General features: G+C 39.0%; 1 protein-coding gene across 4 annotated transcripts in view; it reads left to right on the top strand.

The window, feature by feature from the left end:
- Window positions 1–9507: 9507 nt before the first annotated feature.
- PIK3C2G (phosphatidylinositol-4-phosphate 3-kinase catalytic subunit type 2 gamma) overlaps window positions 9508–16605 on the top strand; it is a 220371-nt gene continuing 213273 nt past the window's right edge. For all 4 annotated transcript variants that reach the window (XM_085324048.1, XM_085324047.1, XM_085324049.1 and 1 more), the window contains exons 1-2: window positions 9508–10276; window positions 15697–15779. In XM_085324048.1, the coding sequence (XP_085180174.1) occupies window positions 9593–10276; window positions 15697–15779 (767 nt within the window). In that variant the 5' untranslated portion in view covers window positions 9508–9592. The remainder of the gene's footprint in view (window positions 10277–15696; window positions 15780–16605) is intronic.

The following is a 16605-nucleotide window of genomic DNA, read 5'->3' as shown; positions in this document are numbered from 1 at the left end:
AAAAAAAAGAAAGAAAGAAAGAAAGAAAACAAACCCACAAAATTACAGTGAATTCTGTATTCCTTTGCTTTTAGGCTTGTCTTGGGCTCATGCTCAACTTAAACACTGTAGGTTTCCAGTTAGGTGTCCCAACTCAGAGCTCTGCACCAGGCAGCTCCCAAGGTGATGCCACCAGCTCTGGGTGGAGCAGACTGTTTCCAGACTTGGAATCAGATTGATCTGGTAATTTTAGTACTTGCTTAGGAAAGAGAGGAGATGGTTGTGCTACTTGTAGCATGTCTCTTTGTAATAGGGTCATAGCAATCTAAACTCTCTACTTAGTCTGAGTTTCTAACTTTGCAAATGAACCTCAAATGAGATTGAAATGAGCTATACATAGTCCAGTGGTGCAGAGGTGACAGGAGATTGGTGCCAAGTATAGGGAAAATACCTAATCTGAAAACTTCCTCTTTCGCATTTTCTGCAGCAACAGCGGTGGAAAATGTCTCTCTGTTCTTGTCTGCATTTATGTCATCAGCACATGGTGGTTTCAGCTGTTCATGAACTGTAGTGATGGATGGTACCATTTGTTTCTTTTATAGTAGTTATCCCCCCAAGAAAGTATCAGGAAATCACTATCTGTGTAAAGACTAATGAACCTTTTGGATAAGGAGTTTCAAGGGTTTTGGGGTGGGAAGAACTTTGTTGCTTTTGCCTCTCCTCCTTTACTAAATCATTGCTTCCCACATGATCTGATCTAACTGTGAGCAGGGAACTTGTTCTTGGAAGGCATCAGCAAACCACAGAGATCACTGTACAAAGTAACACTGCAGAGTCCGATTCCTTCTCCTCATTTTCCCCTGAGATACCTATACTGCAGCACAGTTTTCTTTTTGCCCTCCCTGCCTAGGCCTTACAGGCTGCCCTCTGATTCATCTGCTCTGCTTAGCTTCTCATGTGAAGCATTATGCTGCTGACTTCAGACTCCCTGCTAGGCACCATTTCATTACGGTGCTAGAGGAAGACAGAGCAAGGAGGGGAGGCCAGAGGGACAGAAGCAGAGTAARGGTTGGCTGGGCTGCCCAAAATAATGCCAGGTGGAACACAAATCAAAGCTATGGCTGCTACAATGTTATCAGTGCTTCTGGTGTCATTTTGTAGTGGGTATGTTTAGAGCTGCAGAACTGCCGTGTTGCGAGTATATCACCTAGCTGCTTTGGGTGCACCTAACCAATCCATGTCCAGTTAACAGAGTCCTCCTTCCTGCTCCCATGGTTTGTAAATACAAAAGCATCATTACCAGCACCAACTGCAGGCTAGCACAGGACCTGACACAACAGAGAGTAGTTGCTATTGTAAGAATCATCTGTGCAGGTACCATTGGTGGGGAAAGGTACTTTGCAGTGATAGATGAAGCACTGTATTCTGGGCACAGCAGGTATCTGTTTGACAGCCACTGATTCCAGGGCCGTGCAAGCACGGTGGTGAGCTGCTGGGATCTTAATTTCACATAGCAGTTTGCAGAAATATGTATTATTGCAGGTAAGCAGTACCTTTGCATTATTTATGTGAAAACTCAAGTAAATTATTATTGGCTTTCATGCTGCAGGTAAAGTTTTAATGAAAACAATAATGAATGCTTTGCTGGCATACATAGGCAACCTAAGTATGCAGTCAAATTAGCTATCTCAGCAGATGCTTTATTTCCTGAATTGCATATAAGGAATGATGTTCAGTTGGTTTAGAAATTATATATACACACACTGACTAATTTTTGTAAAAGCCATTTTTTATGCTAAAAGCGAGTGTTTCAATCATACTTTGACCAATTATGATGGCAAAATTAAAATAGGAAGTAAGATGCAAGAAGTTACCAGGCACAAGAATTAGGGAAAATTCAGAAATATTGTATTATTTAAGATGTTGTAGTATTGCAATATGTGCAGTACAATAGATAKAAGCGAAGCATCTTTGTGGAAATGCAAAATTGGACAAAGTTAATAACTATGTAAGCGAGATTTTGTTTTGACCTTAGGATGCCTGTGTTCCTATGCTTGAACAGTTACTAATGTGTTTTCTTTGATAAAGATAGGAGAGCTGATTGAGATGTTAGGCTAGATCTACTCTGGTATAATTCCAGTGGTTTCACTGAAGCTATTCATGTCATCATTAAGAGAAGAGGATTCAGTCCTACTACTTCATCGAAATAATAAGCAAGCTCCTTTGATACTTTCCAGTAGTCACTAAACTGGTATCTCGCATGAACCAAAGGTCAGCTCRCAGCAAAACCAACAAGAGGGACAAGCATGTTTTTATCACCGTTGCTCTTTCCCTCTTTTGCAGTTGCTTAGAAGCTAGTTTTAGAGCCCTGCTTATAAGTTAGGTCCTCTTCAAGGAAATTGTAATATTAACAGCTCCTTTGGGCAACATGGGATCATTCTATCAGGCTGGAATAGCAGAGTCACCTTGGTTTTGTCACCAAGGCTCAAATTCATCAGGGTGGCAGAGCTCTGTGCTTTGAGAGCATTCTCTGTTCTCTTTCTTCTCCAGAAATCCTACAGGGACCCGTGCACAGTGAGCTTCAAGCTGAGAGGATCTCAGAAATGGTGATGAACTAGCTTACTATTTTTTTCATATCAGAAAACTTGCTTTAATTGCTAAGAGAGCTTATCTTAATGTATGCCAGTATCACAAGACCATTTATATATATATAATATATATATATATATATACACACACACACACATATATATACCCCCCACATATATATATGTGTGCATATTTGTACAGTGTATGATACAAACAGTTTACAGAAGGTCAGCAAACCCTGTTGAGTGCACTGGAATGACAAAGCTGAATTTCACGGAAAGCCATAGAGCAGGCACACTAGAATGAGGAGCTGGAAGGAACARCATAAGAAAACATAGCAGAAAAATCACAGAAGGTAAGAGAAATGGAAGGAAAGAACACCAAATGAAACTTAAAAAAGAGTCTGAACATAAGTTTTGGCTGTAAACACTCCTCAGCTTTGGGGGTGACTTGACTTCTCTTTTTCTGAAGCACTTAAGCTTCTTTCTTGGGTCACCTAATATATATTAGGCTTATATACATATATATTTTGATCTGCCTGCCTGCCTTTAACTCTGTATTTTAGCACAGTAATGAATCTGCTTTGCATTTCAGCATTCTTTTTTTTCAGCAATTTGGTCTTTTGAAGCTGGAGTCACTGTTGTTTCCAAAAACAATTCTGTATGCTAGAGCATGCTGTTCCTTTTACAGGATCAAAGTACGAAAGGTGTTCAAATAGAAGGAGAGATTAAAATCCATGGTCTACGTTTGGTTGTGGCTAGCTTTGCAGTCTGTGTGTGCAGACTGTGGAGGTAGTACTTTCACAACAGCATTTTCAAACATCAGGAGGGTGTTGGCAATTTAGTAACTTTGTATATTGTACATAAGTGTCAGAGCCTGTGAGAATATTTTCCATGTAATATAAAATGTATTGTGTTTTTTCCYCATGGAAAAGTGAACCCCTTCCCTTCCACACACACACTTCCCTTGCTGCTTGTCTTTTTCCTGATTTATTCTCTGTTAATAAGTAGAAGATGAGGAGTGTTTTCAGAATTTGAAAGTCCTTTTTACCCTTTATAATAAAGGTTGAATCATTTCATTTCGTTGTGACTCAACCACCATATTGTTTTGGGTACTTTTATTTTCCTTGCAGTTGTCTTTAGTTCTTTTAAGTAGCATCTACTCTTCTGGGTCTTCCCTAAACAGGTAAGAAAGCATAATTCCTGCTCTGTGAAGCTTGTGAAGTAGAAAGAAACAAAGAYCTGTCGCACAAAACCCAGCAACATGGGGGTAGCTCTTAGTCGCATCTTTGTATTACCAGAATTCTTGTTCATCTCTTGCTTAAAAACAATCCCCCCCCCCCAAAAAAAAAATCTTGCCCTTGATCATTTTTTATTTTCTACCAGCATGTGGAAGAACTCTGTTGTACCTGTGCAGTTTTGCTGATGCTTTGTCACTGCCGTGGTGCAGCAGTACTTTAAAGCACTTATCCGAGAGAAGTGATAYTGCGTGCCCCACAAGCAGGGTCTCAGCCATCACGAATCTTTCTCATAAAGGGTAACCTTCTGACAGGGGCCATGTTTGACGGTGGTAATGATAAATATGATAGCATTCCCCATAGCCAGCCATAAAGTTTAATTGCTGTTGTGCCTGCCATGATGATCTCTGTTTCTTGCATCACAGTTTTGGGGAAATGACAGTAGGTGGCACTGGAGAACGGTAACATGGATTGTCTGGGCTGTTATGAAATGGAGCAGTTTCTTCATTGGCTTTATGTTAAGTGAGGTTTCTGGTCCCACGAATTCCTGAAACACTTTGCTGCACTCCTTTTGCAAACCTGTTACACTTAAAATCGTATCCRCATCCCTGCCGTATGGAGGGTGCAGTTCAGGGAAGCTCTAAAAAGCGTGTSAAGCAAGACTGAGAGCACGAGCTTACTGAAAATGCTGTATTTTCTTCTGAGGTGTAAGCGTGACACTTTTATCAGCTCAGCTCAGCTCAGCTGTGCTTTTTGTCAGAGTTAACTCATACATGGACATTTGCAGCTAACCRAATACATGATGTGTCTTCACCGTTAGTGCAATGTAGACTCCTGCCAGCTGGTGGAGCAGTGAGAGCATCTAACTGAAGAGAGAGAGACAAGCCAGTAGGGAGTCTCCAGTTTGCTTTGTCTCTAGAGATTATGTCCTAGTGCCAGAAAAAGAGGAGGGGAAGGTTCCTGATAGTTCTATCATGRTAGAGAGTTCTAGAGATTTAGAGTAGAAGATGACTCAACAGTTACTGCCTGGTATTTAGATGGGAAACAGAAAGCAGAAAAATAATGACCACCTTCAAGCCTAATTAAAATCCAGAAAACATTCAGGGTTTCCCAAGAAAAATCTTCATAACTTTCTGGAAATCATTATGAGGGGGGAGGGAGACATGTCCCAGCTCTGTTCCCATTATTCATATAACTTTCTGTGTTTGCTTGGGARTATTAATTCTTTCTGCGCACGCTGTCTCTGTTTTCTCTGTCCTTTTGTTATGTCCAATCACTGTGAGATGAAGCAACAACATGCAGTTGCTCTGCCATAAGCTCTGAAATGGCAGCTCCCAAAATTGRTGTGTTCCTCTGTTTCAGGATTGCTTCACGGTAATCACTGGTAACGACCACAGTGCAGCATAAATGCCACCAAATAGTTCACGGAGCCAGTTGATGTTTTAAGGGTTTGAGAATGTATGAACAAAAATGCATCACCTTTCACCAACTGAAATAAGTTTTGTCTTTGGCTAAATGCTTTTAAATCACAGCAACATCACTGACAGCCTTTGCAGTACTTTGAAGGGCAGAATTTTCCCTATAATGCTTTATCAAATTCTTCCTTTATTTACTTTGTTATCAGATGTAAGATATCTGCAATTAATTATTAACTTTAAATGACTTATCCTAAKCAGTTCAGTGTTACTGTACACAAGCTTTTGTAACTGAAATACTGTTTTGTTTAGACTAGCTCCCTCACCCTCTGTAAGGATATTTTCATGCTTGTGACAACTCTGGAGTGGATTAGGATTGGGATTTTGTGTGAATTCTGAATAGCCACTTCAGTCGAGCAGCCTATACCTTTTTAAGGAATGGTATGAAATGTGGAGGCAGATGGTCCCTGAGGGAGCTCCCTCAGCATCGTGCCTGGAGCAGCCTCTGCTGCTCCCTTTTATGGAGAGTCCTGGGCTGCTTGAGTTCAAGGAATATGTCTGTGACTGGTACTGTACTTACTCCAGCTCTTCAGCAGGCCCTCCACAGAGGGGCAAAGGCTTCATCAGTCTTTAGGAAGCATCCCAGTGTAAGGAAAGTTGTCTCCTCTGTTAGACTATCCCAGGTCTACRTCCTCAGGAGCCAAAGCTGGAGGGCCTCTCTGCCATGCAAAGGTGCGTAGCTTCCCTCTCTCCTGTGAGCAGAGCTAAGAGTCGCTGTCAGAGYCTGCAGCCCCAGGGACACAMAGACTGAAGCTGCATGAAGGTGGAGAAGGGAAAAWTTTCAGAACCCTGYTGTAATGCGAAAGTCTTTCTAARAGCTGAATCTTCCCAAGCYTTCTCCATGGAGAAATTGTCTTGTTATTGTAAACATGTGTGATACTTGTCCTGTAAGCGTGAGGTCGTCTACCATCATGTTAAGAAAAAAGTAAGGTTCCCAAATAACGAGAAAGACAACAGGTAAGGTGTTACCTTTTGATTACTACTTACGTTTGAAATTTCCCTGAAGGAAGATGTGGGAAAGAATCATTACCTCAGTAAACCGGTTAAACAGGAAGGAGAGCTTCTGATGAACAAGTTACGCCCCCTTGATATTGAAAGCACGTAGGTCATTCGAACATGACTGTGAACAGGAAGAAATAGGAGACTATATTCTTCTAACAGATTATGTGTTTCAGGTAAGAGGTTGCAACAGATATTCTTACTGGTTAGCACATGGCCCGGTAGTGTACTTTTGGGTTCCGGTAAAACGAGAAAACCGAGCCTACAGTGCACAGAGCKTTTTTTTGTTAGAACGCGGGTGCATGCTGGAGGAAGGAGAGTGTTTTAGTATACTTGGACATCAGCTACCGTGTTGTGAGCGTTGTGTAATGCTGTCAACTTGTTCGATTTGTATTTAAGAATTTTACAGTGTGATGGGATTGTCTCTTAAAATCCCAGATACCAGAATTATGTGATTATGTGAAAACTTGAGTTGTCATTTAAAAAGAAGAGGAAGACTTCATGGTTCCAGAGGGAGAAAAAACAAACAAACTCCAAAATGTGAATTCAGAAATCATGAGGCAAAGAAAATAAACCTTAAAGCTTAWCTTTTTTAAATTATATTTTTGTTTCATTAATTAATTTTGAATTTTATGGGTTGTCAATGCCCTTTACATGATTCAAGTGCAGTAATAGTGGCTGGCAAAGAGCCAAATCCTTTTGTGATGTGTCGATGGTGTTTCAAGAAGGATGAGGAGTTAGCCAAATACAGAACCTAGTCTTCCTGACAGCCCAGCAAGTGAGTGTAATAAGTGAGATTTTCAACATCATATGTGGAGTCTCCAGTCTAGATGGTAAGTTTCAAATATATGCCTACATAATAGAGATGTGGTACTACAAACAATGCTGTACATATTCTGCTATTTAACTCAATCTCCTTTTGCAGCGGTGTGGACTTGGAGAGGACCCTGCTGTGTTACATGGTCATCTCATGTGGACTTCTGTTTCCACTGAGAAAAACAGGGGAGCAGAATACAGAGGCGACACTCCTTCCTGCCCTTGGCACTGTACCTAACCTGCCTTCRAAGAGCACTAGACAAGCAATATTTCTGAAAAGTATGGAGAGTACAGGAGATAAACATTCATATATAGATAGATGGAGGYGGTGTGTGAGTGCAAACGTTCGTCTGAGAAAAGTGGTGCTRCACATAAAAGCCTTAATGGTGTAATAACCAGGACTAGCTCTCAGACATTTACGTATCATTATGGTATCACAGAACATGTTTAAATGGCAAAGAAAATATTTTCGAAACAGTTTAAAGTGTGTTAAAAGTGTTGTGTTCTCTGTACCTCTTTTATAGGCTTCTATGTATCCATTCTTTATTAGGGAAGGTGAGACTGGAGGGAGTGATCGTTCTTTTCACTTTTATTTTTTTTCTGAAACATTCTAATTTTCAAGGAAAAAAGGGAGTAAAAATTTTCTCTTTTGATTTAATGGAAATATTCTTTCTTCTTCTTTTAAACACCTGCAGTAGAAATTGGGAGTAGAAGAAGTTGTAAATGAGGGCAATATAGTTAAAAGAAAAAAAAAAAGTTATTTCTACCTTTATTCCTTTTTTTTTTTTTTTTTTTTTTTTTTTTTTTTTTTTTTTTTTTTTTTTTTTTTTTTTTTGCAAAAGAAAGGATGTCATATTGGTCCAAAAAACGGAGTGAAAGGGAGGATTCACTCTGAGGGAAGTGTGCAGGATTTGGCTTGTTATTTGTAAGAGGAGTCCAATGTGCAGGGCCTCAGTCAGAGTGGTATGTATCATTTTGTCTATTTGGCTTATTGCAGCTTCCCAAATGCTTTTTTCAACACAGCCAAAGCAAACTGAAGCACACAGCATGTGAAATCACTGAGTAGAGTGCTTGAAAGAGTAGATGGGAATAACTTGGAGACTTAATTTCAGCCTATTTAACATTTCATTTCTCTTTTCTGACTGTGGGTGACAGGAGCCTGTGTCACCTAGAGTATGATTTCAAATAAAACAGAAATAAATAAAGCTGTGGTGAATACCTTCTGCTGTGATATAGATTTTCATTGCAAGATGCTATTATCTAAGCTAATACAGTATAGATCTTGGGGACATATTGGAAAAGCTATTTGTGATGCTAAGCTTTAGCAATATCTGAGAACRCTTTTCATCTCAGTAGTATTTTTTTTTCTGTTAGGGAATGCACTTTTTTACTAAATCATTAAAAAAAAGAAAAGTTTCTTTTATGTGATAAAGTCCCCAGCACAATTATGTGTGTTGTGTGGTGCTGCTGTTCCATGCCTTTTCTGGTTTTAGGCTACATCTGTGCCAGTAAATTGAACAGACCAGGGCCTTGAGGGCAGGCAACACAGAACCAATCATATCCATAGAGCTCAACTGTCTTCCTAGGAAAGGTAGCCTTGTGCCTACTGGGAATAATATCCAGTACATGCTGTCCATCTGAACCATGCCTAGGAGAGAATGACTTGACAAATGCCAAAATCATATCAGGAAGCATGCTTATAACAGCATGAATGATGCTAAGCCACTGCAGGAGCACATGCCTTGCCCTGTTAATCTACTAATAAAGATAAAACTTCAGGCCTTGAAGGTAAATTGGTTTTATAAAACAAAAGAAAAAAAGCTGAAAAAGGTTTATATTTATTTTGATTTCTATGCTAAGTTCAGTCTTTGTGGGTGTTCTTTGAATATTAAGTGGAGAGGCAAGTCTTCTCTGTTTCATCCCTTTCTTTCACTTAACCTCTTTCTTCACCTGATTGCACTAGGATAAAAAGTGGTAGAGTATGAGGACATTTTCACAGACAGACACAGAAAAGACAAGGGAACATGAATAAAACTTCAGTTAAGTTGACATTCAATATGAAGTTTTGCTACATACTGGTTTTGGAATCTTAGAATGAGTATGCTATAATGGTGTAAAATAATGGGAATAATAAGGAAATTTTTTCTTAATGATCRTGAAAACTAGTATTTTAGATCAATTGTTCCATCCACCTTTTCAACATTATTTAGAAATCAGGATGAGCAGAGARAATTTTAAGGCTGAAAATGAGGATCAGGTGAAAGAATGTTTATTCTTCATATAAAGAAAATCTTTACACCCTATGGAGAAAGCTCTAAAGTGAAGAATACGCAAGTGTATCTAGCTTTCCACTTGCAAGGTATTTTTTGGTTTAACTTTTATTCTGTTCTTTGTTTCAGTGTGTATGCAGCTCCAGTTCCRAAGCAATACCCTTTTGACCTTGGAACTATTTTAAAACTCCCCTGAGGATAAACAAGACTGAAGAAAAGAAGGAGCTATGGCATACTTTGGGAGAGTGCCTTTCTCACACGATGAATTTCATGAAGGACAGGCTGAGGACCAAGCTTCTTATTCAATGTATCATTCTGAATCTGCTGGACAGGTCAGTCTAGGATTTGATCAAATAGTTGATGAAGTCAGCAATGAAATTTTTTTTTATGGTTCTTCACATTTACATCATCCCSAAGAAAATTTTTTCGTGGCAGACATCTTTGATTTGAATGTGCCGGAGCAGCAGTTATGTGGTCAACCTCCAGTCGCCTGTGGTGGTCATCCTCCAGTCACCTGTGGTGAACTTTACCCTGGACATCCTTCATCTCATTGGCATGAAGGCACAGTGACACCAGTGATTGGCTTCAGATCTTCCTTTCTATCTGATTACAGAAATATCTCTATGGTGGATTCCTACTCGTATAGTAAAGAAAGAGAAATCTACAGAAGGAACAGTGTAATTCCAGCCGCATATGTGTTTGATTCAAATGTGGAGAGAGGCAACAAAAATCTGAGTTTTCAGATAGGCTTTGACAATGTAGTTGCTCAATATCCTATCTTTTTGGACAACTATCCATTTGGACAAGGAGTGAGAGATGAAAGCGGAAATGGGGAAGCTTGTTCAACCAASAGTTCAGGAGGATTAAACATAGGACCCATCTGGCCCAGCAACTCTGGGTGCAACAGAGAGGTATTTACATTTTTTGTTCTTGATCCTAGTTGCCTGTGTCCTTGCACTTTGCATATTTACTCACAGTGATGCAGCATTGATTAGAAACACTTCATTTAAGGACCTGATGAAAGAGAAGGCATTTGTACCTTGGGGAATGAAAACCTTTTTGTTCTGTGGAGCAACTGTGAGACTTTTTATTTGCTTCTGTGGCCTTTGAATTTAGTCTTTGCTCCCTGCGAAGATACAGGAAAGAGACAGGTGTATTTTCAATTAATTGTGCAACTTTTGATTTCTTGGCAGTCAGTATTTCCTGTAGTATTTTTATATGTTTACAAGAAGGATGCCCTCAAACAAACAGTACATGATTAGTAAGAGAGATTTATGCAGCATGAAAACCTCCAAACATTCTCTTCATTTGATTCTAATATCAGAAGAGAACCCAGCAGACCATAAAAAATCACTTTTGAAAGGAAGATGTCTGCTCTGTCTAGCTAATGAGGATTTTTTACTGGCAGAATCTGTGTTCTACCTGATCCATGTTTTACCCAATTTATACTTAAAGTGTCAACACATCTCTGCCGTCTACCCATGAGAAAGATTTTACTTCGTTTTGAAGTAGTAGGGCCTGTTCCTCACCTAGTATAAAATAGAGCATTTTCRTTTACTTTAACAGAAACTTGCCAGTTCACAATCTAGATTCTCAGACAGTGTGGTCTAGAATGCTCCAGTAGTTTAGAGTATAACCAGTAATGWGCTTTTTAACCATGACAATTAGTTGACTCATTGAACCATACAGCTACAACAGAAGGAGAAGCACACAAATGTAGAATTTTTGAAAGAAAATATAACATTTCTATGATCCTAATATCTATATGATCCGATATCAAATCTGAGATTCAAAATAACAATACGTTACGCTGGATTTRTTCTTCTGTTGAGCCAGATTATCTCTGTATGTCTAGTTTGGCTGACATATCCTGATCCTGAGGGAGATGGCATACTGTGACCTGCCTTCACCCTGTTATGCTTGCAGTTATGTGTGCATATATAATTCTTTTTTAAAAATAAATATGCCTACTGTAGCTGTGGAAGCTGGATCCCATAGCATACACTCTGTCTTTAGCTGTCTTTCTGAAGCAAATACTTTATCTGTTTTTGACCCCCTTCTATCAGGTGTCCATGACTCCATTTGTGGCTTTGCAGTTTTTATTAACTATGTCTTCCATGACTCCACATCTCTTTCTGATATTATATTTCTCCTCATTTTCCTCTTCTTTCAAAATCTTGTCATAGGGAAAGAAAAAGAAAAATGATAAATCTTCTTTCCTCTTGTCCTTGCTAGCATTCTGAATCATTATAGGAATCCTTAAATAGCTCACAGGATACCTCTGCACCATAAATACTGAAAGGCAATTTTGGCTCATGTTCTACTTTTAGTTCCCAGAGATCACAACATCTTAAAGCAAGGGGGAAGAGACATCTGATTGACTTGTTTCTGTGGATAGGGAGAACTGCATATACAAACATAAAGAAAGGAGAAATGGGAAAATAGGAGAGAATTAATTTGTAGCAGAAAAATCATTGTGGTCACAGGAATTCCTTCATGGAGAYACAAGCTATAACAGGACAGAAAGAGAGGCAAGGGGCTGGCACTTGCCTTGAGACAGTAAGAGAGGGAAAATAACAGCGAAACAAAGTTCAGAGAGGAAAGGGTGAAAAAGCCTGGGAAGAGGTAACTCATTGCTACTGGGCTAGAAATTCTGGAGAAGATGAGAGGGGCTGAGATGGATAGGGTTTATGCTGAGTTTGGCCATCAGAATGGCTGGAAAAGTGGATCACGAAAACRGGAGAGAGTAAGCAGAGACTGGTGAAGCCCAGGTCAAGTGAGTGATGCATCTGAGTAGTAGGAGATGTGAACCACAGCAGTAGACTAGATGAAGCAGAAAGGGTGCTGAAACATGGAGCTTAGCATTCAAATAGGTCAAAATTATGCAAGCTGAAATAGTCACATTAATGAAATCAAGATATAAGAAATACAGGTTGTCATTATGATCCTTAACTCCTGGATGCAGTTGTATGGCCCTAGGCTTTATTTAATACGTGCTGTTCAAAATATGTCCTGTGAAATAAGGCAACCTCATTAATTTTCTGCGGGCTTGTCACCACTAGAACAGATGTTCAAAAACATTAAGAAGCTGTCTTCATAACATCTCTGTAAGAAGATATTTTTTTCTCTGTGTTAGAAGGAAAACTAAAACATAATCTAAAAAATATCCATTAGCTTTGACAGCTCCATCTAACATACCGAGGATCTAATGTTTTCAGAATAGATAGCAAGATTCACTTCACAAAAGTCTTTCAATTACTGGCTTCCATTGCTGCAGTGAGTAGTCATCACACTGAACTTTAGGATTTCAGTTTGGGCACTCCAGAAATGAGGAATACACAATTGATGCTCATATTTGGGAAGCATGGTTCATTTGATTTGATTAGCATCATGTAAGAAATCTGTGGATGGGCAAAAGAGCGATTCTAATATTCTAGGGCTGCACTCTGCTACTTTAACCCTGACATCATCAGTTCTCTCTATATGGAATTCCTTGTCTCATTCACTGCACACTTTTCAGATCTTTCAGACAGGTAGAGGCTGGGATCCTGTAGAAAAATAATGTGTAATCGTATAGTTAGTATTTTACCTTTATACACAATGGGGAGGAGTTAAGGTTTCTGGACACCTGAAAACCATAATGACAAAACCAAATATCCATGTATTATCTCAGCTGCRTGATTCGTCAGCAGAATTGGAGCTATATGTCTGTTACGTATACCTCTCATACCAGAACTGACCTGAGTTACTATTAGCTATGGCAKATTAATGCCCTCTGCATAAACTAGCACCAGTCTACAGGATGCCTGTTTGTCACTGGGACTCACTGAGGACTGCTGACAGCAAAGGCACAGTGAGASTGACAACTCCTGTATTCAGGTCCCTGTCCTGCAGGAGAGGGTCAGGATTCCTGCTTCATCTCTCAAGCCCTTTTTCCTGTTGCTTAGTAATTACTTAACAACGTCCTTCTTGAAGCTGTGGATTTGAGGCTACGTACCTATCTCCTCTCAGCCTTTTCTGTCCTGCTTTTCGGCCCTCTCCTTGCTTAATCTCTTTCTGTTCATCCTTCCTGAGCTACCAGTTGCTGTTTCACTCTCTTCTTATCTTTTTCTTCCCATCCCATTTGATGTTTGTCCCAGCCTCATTTTTTTTTTTTTTAACTGTGGCCTGTTTTTTCTTAACTTCTCATTTATTCAGTGCTCTCTTTTCCATGGTATACCTGGATAAATTTGTGAAACGTTTACCAGAAAGAGCGGGGGGGGGGCGGAAATAGAACCAGAGACCAATTATCCTCACATTTCAATCCCCTAGTGTGATTACTTGTCAGCTAGCTGTTGCTGGCAGCTAGCTGTTGCTGGCTTAGTATTAAAACCAACCTAGTATTAATGACTGTTTGTTATTAGTGGCAGATTGTGTTTTTCCTTGAATTTTTTTTCAAAAGTATCTGACTTTCATTCATAAAAAAWTTTTAAAAAGATTAAAAACAACTTCTAGGGTGGATGCAGACATGCAGTGTGGGCCATTTCTACAAGAACTGTTGAAAATTTGGCAAGATCAAAACGAAAGAACAAGGAGTTATAATATTAATGCAACTGGAAACCTGGGCTGCAGCATCCTTCTTGAAGCCTCTGCCATKTTAAGGACAATTCTTGCAGCCTGTGAGGGAGACTGTGCCGTGTGGCACCTCACCACCATCACTAGGCAGTCTTCAGTAAAGATTCTGGGCTCCCTTTGTGCCCTTGCTGCAACTCCTGCCCTAACTTTCTTAGCTGTCTATGCTGTGCTCTGGGAGGTGTTCTCCTGCTACTGGTTAGAGTTCCTCCACAAGCAGGAGTAATGCCTCTTTGCACTTTTTCTAGTTTAATTCCTTATCTGGAATATAGATGACCAGCATTATACACAGCATCCCACAAGAAGACTTCCTARAGCCTCGTAAAAATATCTTTTTGTGAAAGTATCTACCTTGATATGTGTGTGACCAGTATTTGTTTTCTTTTTTTTTTTAATGACTGCGTAATGTTGCGAGCCCATTTGTGTTATCAGATCATTCATCATTTTTAAGTAGTGAGCCTCTATCAGGAAGTCTTTTTAGTGCCTACTGTAGTTGTGTTACAAAGTAGTTATCTAACAAAAGTGGAAAAAAATAAAATATTAGAGTTCTTATTCTTTCCAGTGACTATTGAAGGACCTTCTGTAAATAACTTTTAGGCAGTTCTTAGTATCAGAGCCTTACAGCCTATGAATTTCTATTACTGAATTTAATTTCATTTTATTATTTCAATCCTCAAGGTTATCCACTGTCTTCCTACTAGGCATTCCAATTTTTCCTTGTATTGATGTTGCTTCCTTATTGTCTTTAATTTCATTAGAACCTTTCTAGTTCCCCCTCTACAGCTTCCAWCTGGTCTTTTATCTTTTATACTTATGTCACCTTCTAAATTGTGACTAATAATTTCCGAACCACAAACTTTTCAGATACATTGCATTTCTTTGACCAGAAAGAATGTGTTGTTATTATTAAAATGGCAAAACTCCATCTTGTACCAGATCTCTGTTTCCTCTTATGTGTCACCTCATTAGTTGTTCCTCTTTCTGAAGGGGTTTGATGTTGGTTTCAGTTGGGTCTTGAGTCAGAATGTCTGTGTGTGCAATGTAGAATGGGCTTGCAGATATGGTACTATTAAACCCTTTCCTGGAGGTAACATTCTCACTGAAGTGTACTGTGGCAAATAGACAAAATAGAGCTTTGGCCCAAAATAAAAGCTCAGACCTGTGCTCTCAAAGTTGAAAGCAAGCACCCAGGGATCTTTCCTGTTCAGACGGAATACACTAGCTTCCTGTTGTCTTTCTTATGGACTTACCTGAGAGGTTTGTGGAGCTTGAGGGAATCTTGAGCTTCCTGCAAGGGCAGAAAGGGAGAAGTTAAGAATTAAAACTCACTGCAGCATAAGCTTCATTTGTCTCTTCTCCCTTTTGTAAACTAAGAGTATGTCTTTCACATTTAGAATCACTTGCAGTCTGACACTAGGTGAATTTTKAAAACTTTGTGGGGAATTTCTTATGTTTTACAAGGAGGGGAAGAAAAAAATAAATAAATCCTGGGCAGATGATGCTTTGTGACTTTCCATTTTATCTCTGTAAGCATGAAGAGTGCAGTCAAAATCCATGCGGTTATTTGTGCTTATTTGGAGCTCCATCATGTCCATGAAACAGTGATAAGGTATGGTTAGTTCTCATGGAACCAAATGCAAGGTTAACCTTATACTTATTCTCTTTCTGTTATCTAAATAACTAAGCTCTGTTTCTTCYGGTTTCTTTTTGGTATTTTCAGCCTGCAGGTTGGTCTATCCAGCTGGTTGAAGCGACTCAAGGGAGTAATGAAAACACAGTTGCATTTTGCAATGCAGTAGGGAAGTAAGTAATGAAAAAAACTTTACTCGACCAACTGTCACATTTTCCTTATTTATATTAATTGTATTGGTTATCCCTGCATTCCTGAACACTGCCATAATTCCAGTATATCTTTAAATATGGGAAGACTGCTAATTTTGGTTTAAAGATTAAAATCCACAAAGGAATATTAATTCTGAAAATATTTTCTCCCTTCACTGTCCCTTTTATTATTGACAAGTACATTTAATTCTTCAGTATTCGTGGGGTTTAATGTATGAAACCTAAGATCTGTTTTCTGTCACTTTCTTGGACAACATTAATGCATGTGTAGTTTGGAGAAGGAGAAAAACAAGACAAGAATTGCTATGTACTGTGATGATGAAAAGTTAGATTTGGCATGTGAAAAAAATTCCTTTAATTACTGTTTACCATTACAGTTAATAGTGTGGCTTAATGGGATTGAACATTTTTCACTTAATCTTCACAAAAAGAAATTGTGCTCAAATCCAAGAGCCATAAGAAATGCAGGACTTGAGACCATCTGTGCAACTTCATTGCCTTTTGTATGTATTCACTGATCACACTAGCAAGTCATTACTACAAGTGCATGCATTTTTCCCCCTCAAAAGTAGATGAGAAACGGAGTGCTGCTTTTTTTTATTTAATTAGACTTTATTGAACTGACTGTACTCAAGGTCAGCTAACTTACTTCTCTCAAAACAACAAAAAAAATCTAGTTTGGTATTGCCCTGAAATTAACAGTGAATATATTTTAGCTTCATACAGCTACATATGTAGATAGTCAGCCTCCAAACACTCTCATTCGTACAGTCTCAGTTTTTTTACA

Source organism: Rhea americana, unplaced genomic scaffold, assembly GCF_003343005.1.
Source record: "Rhea americana isolate MKP2758 unplaced genomic scaffold, rheAme1 scaffold_9, whole genome shotgun sequence".
Lineage (NCBI taxonomy): Eukaryota > Metazoa > Chordata > Aves > Rheiformes > Rheidae > Rhea > Rhea americana.
This window is presented reverse-complemented; position numbering and strand designations above follow the sequence as displayed.